Source organism: Nelumbo lutea, chromosome 1 (assembly GCF_056320005.1).
Source record: "Nelumbo lutea isolate HS-2025 chromosome 1, American lotus-T2T, whole genome shotgun sequence".
NCBI lineage: Eukaryota > Viridiplantae > Streptophyta > Magnoliopsida > Proteales > Nelumbonaceae > Nelumbo > Nelumbo lutea.
Window position 1 is genome coordinate 175,716,919 of NC_142684.1, and position 6,870 is coordinate 175,723,788.

General features: G+C 33.6%; 1 protein-coding gene across 1 annotated transcript; it reads left to right on the forward strand.

Annotated features, from left to right (window-relative positions):
- Positions 1-3,085: 3,085 nt before the first annotated feature.
- On the forward strand, positions 3,086-3,625 carry LOC148879370 (putative invertase inhibitor). The gene has a single exon (XM_088974188.1). It carries the CDS (start codon positions 3,086-3,088, stop codon positions 3,623-3,625), a length of 540 nt encoding a protein of 179 aa, XP_088830314.1.
- The last annotated feature ends 3,245 nt before the right edge of the window (positions 3,626-6,870 follow it).

The following is a 6,870-nucleotide window of genomic DNA, read 5'->3' on the forward strand; positions in this document are numbered from 1 at the left end:
CAGGTCATTTTCACATTCGGGTTGCTAAATATGAGACCCTAACCCTACTTTTTCGGGTTGGGTTGGGTCGGGTTCGCAAGTTGGGTCAACTTTTTGCCAGGTCTACACCGAGAGGATCATTCACAAAACCGACCCAATCCGACTCAAACCGACTAGGCCGGTTTTACTTAGTATAGGGTCGGTTTTGGTTTCATTTCTAGGTAAACTGACCAGGTCGGATCGGTTGGAAAAACGCTAATAAACTGACCCAATCTGACTCATGAATAGCCCTATTGGATGCCCATTCTTTTAGAGCGTATGCAGAGTTTTTGCTTTAAGGGTATCCTGTCTAAGTCTCAATAATATGAGCTTCCTAAGCAACCCAAGCTTTAGCAAGATTAATGGTCACAAAACTAATAGAATATGCTCTCACATCCAAGTAGAGGCATAAAGTGGGCATCTTGGCACAACCCACGGGCAGCCTGCACTTTTTAAGGGCTGTGTCGTGCTGGCCCGTGGGCCATCACGGGTCATGTCGCCCTCCCTAGTGAAAAATTCGGGGGTCGGCCCGGCACGGCCCACAGCCCGAGCCTATGCGGGGTAGTGTCGTGCCGTGCTGGGCTGGCCCGTGGGCCAAACCTTGGGCCAAGTTGGGTTGTGCATCGGGCCAAAGCTATTTATTTAAAAAAATTGACAAAAAACTTAAAATTTTAATTTTATATGAATTTTGTGTATAAAATTTCTTATATATGCAATAATTAAATAAATTAATATAATAACATTAAAAATATTTATTTTATTAATATATTATGTACTATATTATTATATAATTATAATTTATATAATATTATATAACCATATAATATATATAGATATATGTATATGTATATGTATATGTATGTATGTATGTATATTATATATTCAAAATATATAATTATATTCTATTATAACATATTTTTATTTTATTTTATATTATAGTGTAATGTAATATAATTTATAATATATATATTGTATATATAATATTATATATTATGCCATTTATATGATAAATAATTATGTATATAATAATATTAATTATATTCATAGATTCAAAATATATTGTTATATTCTTCTATAACATATATTTTTATTATGGTTTCAATTTTTTTATTGCAAAATTAATATTTGAAGTAAAAAGAAAAGAAAAAACATGTTTGTTAGCAAAAATTGTGGGGCAAGACGCATTTGGCACCTTGAAAACATACATAGATCTCAAAAAGTTATCCAAAATAAAAAAGATCACCCAATCAGACATCTGAGTAGAAAGTAATGGCCTTTAGAAGTTTACATTTATATGCAACAAGATATAAAAAAACTGGGACCAGGTCACCGGTTTTCCGGTTCAACCATCCAAGTAATGATTGCTTTTTTGTCCAATACAGTTTTGGGGGTATGACTGAACCATCTAGAGGCCGATGACGACTCAACTGGTCCAACCAGCTGATTTTGTTTGATTTTCTAAACACTGCTTTATAGTACCCTCATAGGGACATTTTCATAGGATAGGCTGCCATGCCTTCTCATTGCTATATTTTGAATTGGCCTCCCTACCATGCAAGAATACATATCCATAAAAAATTTTGAGCTCTTTTCAAGAAGGATAGGAGGGGGCATCAAACAATTGTTGAAAATTTTTCCATTTCTATTTTTCCAGTTGTACCACGAAATAACCACCATTTTTTTCCTTGATAAGCATATCACCACTTGCTTTAATCCCAATAGAAATTCTACTCCACCAGTCACGGATTGAGATATCATCTTCATTTTTTTTTTTTTTTTTTGCTGCAAGATACCATCTTCATTTTGGCTCCCCTTGTTAGGGCCAATAGTTCTCCTAAACCTGATTAGCAGATCGTTTCCCATACTTGTATAGATTATGGTGTTAAAATGTGTATTAGCATACTCTTACCAAGAGTAGATTTCATCTGGACTCTAAATACTCACAGACGAGTATTTTATCCATAAACAATAACGTGGACCAAAGGTGGTGGTCTCTATATACCAAATTTATACATAATGTGGGCTGATGGGCCAGAATGGAAGTTATATATGGTATAATATCTTTTATATATTGCGGTATAAATAAGTATTAACCATGTATGATATATAGTATTTGGATTTAACTTTAATGACTGCAATGATATAATATATTTTAGTAAGATATAATATCTTACATATATGGTTGTATGTATGTATACATGGTATGATATATTAATATATAAATAATAAGTTATTATATATTTTTCTATAAATTTGATTATAAAATTAAATTCTAATTCTAATTTTAAAAATATAACTTTATTAATTAGCACAGGCAAGCCCGGATGCCCAGCTCGGGCCCGGGCATCCCTTAAGGCTGTTAACATGCTGTGAGACTCGGCCAGGGCCCGGCCCAGCCCATGATCATCCCTAGGCTGAATCCTTCACGTACAGTCGGGAATTGCTCAATCCATTCATTCCAATTTTGTATTTTTTTTTTCGTTGGAACAAAAAAAGGGAAAATGGAGAATTAAAAAATTAACGTCGAGGCAATATTATCCTATTTCAGTATTTTAATTTTTAAACTTTTATTTTGTAATTACTTGACCTAAATGGAGACGTCAGAGTTTTCCGTCTCCACCTGTAGAATTAATGGGACACCTGGCCCTGGGTATTGGTATTTACTACTACTCAATCTCGACTTCTACTTTTGGCCTCACTGAGCTATTTTGGTGTACTGATCATATTAGAAAATGAAAGAGAAATTATTCCTTCAGCTGCCATCAGTCTCAAGATCGTCTTGAGACGATGATCAGACTCAACCAAAAATCATGATCAGCCGTTGTTTTGGATTTAAAACAAACGGTTGAGACGGTGATAGCAGCTGATGCAAACTCGGCTGAGAGGAGTGCATGCAGAGTGCCCGATCGAGTAAGAAGAATTGATTAATTAATTAGGTGCCGGTTTTTCTGTCTACAACGCGATTGAGTTAGGATTGGGGCCTTTTGAGAATTAATAAATAGGGCATGACGGAAGAAACAAGGCACAGAAGAAGAGATTTGAGATTTCAGTCTTGGCATCGGAAAAGATGAGGCGTTCCATTTCTTTGTTCAACTTGGCCATCTCTGTGCTCATTCTTTCTCAAGTTGCAGTTGGGGAAGATGTTGTAGAGGAAACCTGTAAGAAGGTAGCGGCCAAAGAGCCGGGCTTGAGCTACGACTTCTGCGTGGCGTCCCTCCAAACAGATCCCAAGAGCCGAACGGCGGACCTGCCGGGACTCGGCGTCATCTCCATGAAGTTGATGATAGCCAATGCGACCAACGTGAATGAATACATAAAGCAGCTCTTGAAAGATGGGAAACTGGAGAATATGACTCGGCAGGCCTTAGAGGATTGCTCGAGTCTGTACTCGGATTCCATCTCTTCTGTGAAGGATGCCATCAATGACTTCAAGTCGAAGGATTACAACGGAGCTAATATAAAGATCAGCGCGGCCATGGAAGCACCCACGACGTGTGGAGAAGGTCTTTCGGAGGGGAAAGCCAAGGAGTCTGGTTTGACGGAGCGGAACGATGCTTTCTACAAACTGAGTGGAATTGCTCTCGTAATAACCACCCTGTTTAATTGATCAAGAACTTCATTTTAAATTTTTAATGGTTTATGGTTGATAGAAAAATGTAGATTTATTATATTATACAAAAATGTAGATTTATTATATAAAAAAAGTGTGATAAATGAGAATTATTTTTATGGGTGATGAAAATGAGATAAAAATTAGGAAAAAAGAATAAAGCATTCATGTCTGATACATAACTCCACTAAATATGTCAAATGGTTCCATGAATTAATTAACTAGGCTCCTTTAGTCAAGTGGTTTGGTGGTAAATGAACCTACCATCTTGAATTGGGTGATTGGCTAATTAATCTAATAAATTGATTTGAGCACAATATTAAAAATCAATATCAAACAATATATTGGAATTGTATTTCCTCTTGTTAAATAAGTAATTTTTATTGTGTTATAAATTAAATAATAAAAAATAAAATATAGAATTTTTTTATAAATTTTATGGAAAAAATTGAACATGTATTAATATTATATATTCTTTGTATTAAACAAAAATATATTTGACAAAATGAGAATTATTGTTAGTAAAAATAGAAATAGCTAAAATACAAAAAAAAAAGAAAACAAATTAATGTATTAACCATAGCTCGTTTTCTTGGTTAAATAGGTTAATGATTCTATGGTAAGGACCTCATTTGGTTCTTGACAAAGTCAATGGTTTTTTTTTTTTTTTTGCAATAAATTAGTTTAGATTAAAAAATACTAAAATATGTGTCCAATTGACAAACAAATAAATCCAACTGTATGGTTCAACTTCAACTGTATGTTGAAAACTTTAATAGAAATTATAAAAAGATTTGAAGTTAGGTCTTTGAGTTGAACGACAATATATATATATATATATAGTGCAAACAATAAAAATTAAATTTGATTTTAATTTATATCTTTACCCTCAATTTGCATACTTGCATGAATGACACGTGCCTTAGGAGAGCCTATTACATGTGCATACATTAGCTCAGTGAAGGGTGAGCATTATTTGGTTAAAATCAAAATATCAAACCAAAAGTTTCGGTTTCGATTTTTCAGTCCCGTTTTTTCAATTTTTAGGTAATTTAGTTAGTTCAATTTTTAGGAATTTTGGTTTTCGGTTTCGGTTTTCAGAGTTAGAAATTCGGTTAACCGAATAAACAATAATCGAAATTCATTATTTTTTATGTAATATATAATATACAATATATAACATATAATATATAATATGCTATATATTTATTTATTAATATATTATATATAATGTTTTATAATGAAATTCATTTTCATAATATATAACATATATATTATAGGTTATAACATATAATATTTTGTGTATTAATTAAATTCGGTTTTTAACTGAAATAACCGAAAACCGAATCGAAAATTTTGGGTTCGGTACGGTTTTCATCCTTTTATTTTGGTTTTTTTAATTTTTGTTTATTCGAATCGATTTTAACTGAATAAACCGAATGCTCACCCCTAAGCCCAGGTTCCAAGCTGAAACATAAGCCCGGGCTCAAGCCTATGTGATCGGGCTAGGCCTGATTTTGAGTCTATAGATTTTATTATAAAATATTAAATCTATATAATTATGTCATATAATAATTGTTAAATTTTTATACATTATATAATATAAAATATCATATATAATATGTATTGTAGGTGGTATGGGTGGATACAAGCCTAGTAAAGCCAAATATTAAATTATTTGAGCTTGGCTCGGTAAAAAAACATAAGGCTTGCATTCAAACTTGAGTTCAATTCAAGCTAAAAGTGCTAACTTGTATTCAGCTTGACTTAAAAGCTTATATATTCAAGCACAACTTGGTTCAAGGTCGATAGTAAAACAAGCCTACTCAACTCGTGTGCTTTCTTATTATACATATAAAAAATATATGTATAATAAATACTAAATAAAATATATGTATTTATTTTATTTCTTACTGTATATCATATATATAAGGGAAATTTTCCAATCAGTATTATGTATTTTGGTTTGAGTGACAATTTGGTTCCCAAACTTTAAGATGTGACAATTCAGTACCCTAACTTTCAAAATGTGACAATCCAGTACCTGAGCTTTTAAAATGACAATCCATTACCTGTCGTTAACCAATCCATTAATTATTCGTTAAGTGACATTTAAAAAGTCAAAAACGCCCTTCAAATGCCATCTAATTCTCTTTATCAACCATCCAAACATTGACAAAAAATTGAACAGTCCTAAATCCTAGCCTCTTCTATTCAAAAATGTTGGTGATTTTTAGAAGAATCTAGAATTTGGGATTGTTAATTTTATTGTCAATGTTTGGATGGTTATAAAGAGAATTAGATGGCATTCTTAGGGAATTTTTAACTTTTCAAATGTCACTTAACGGATGATTAACGGACTAGTTAACAGCAGGTATTGGATTGTCACATTTTGAAAGTTTGGGTATTGAATTGTTGCATTTTAAAGTTTGGGGACCAAATTGTCACTCGAGCCAAAGTATAGAGTACTGATCAAGAATTTTCCCTATATATAATTTTATAGGCAAATTTCTTAAACTACCCCTACTGTTTAGCTAATTAACTAACTGTACCCTTACTGTTTAACTATTGTCTTGCACCACTCCTATTGCTTCTGACAATTGACTAGCTCTACCCTTATCGTTAATATCTACTAATGTTCCGCCGAAATTCATACACATGTGACACCACGTAATGTATAAATTTTCTTTAAAACCCAATATTACCCATTATTCCTTTCCCTCCTTCTTCACCATCCCTTTCCCCGGCAGCAGCTACAACAAACCACTCCCTGACAACCATCGATGGTGCAACTGTTCCACTCTCAGTCTTTCATTGCAATCAAGCCAAAAAATTGTTGCAAATTCTTTTTTTTATGAATTCTTTGTTTTCTTTTCCGCTACAGCAATCAACCGAGACCAGATATGCTCCTCACACAGGGCGTCTCACACTGACCTCACATGCACATCCTACCATGCATTTGGAACATCTCCAATACTTATAAGTTACTATACACGGGAGATGTTCCCAATGCAGAGTGGATGTGCCTGTGAGGCACCCATGTGTGAGGACCAGATCATGTTCCCAATCAACCAGAGTTTTGCGAGTTCTCACATTAGCATGGGCTACGACAAGAAGGGGGCATTTCGAACTCACTAGTTGTTGTGACAACAAACAACCAGTTGTCGTAGCTCATAGCCCGTATTAGCCCTGGCCTAGGGGAATTTCGAACTTACTAGAAAATGGTTGTTTTAGTAGGTCAT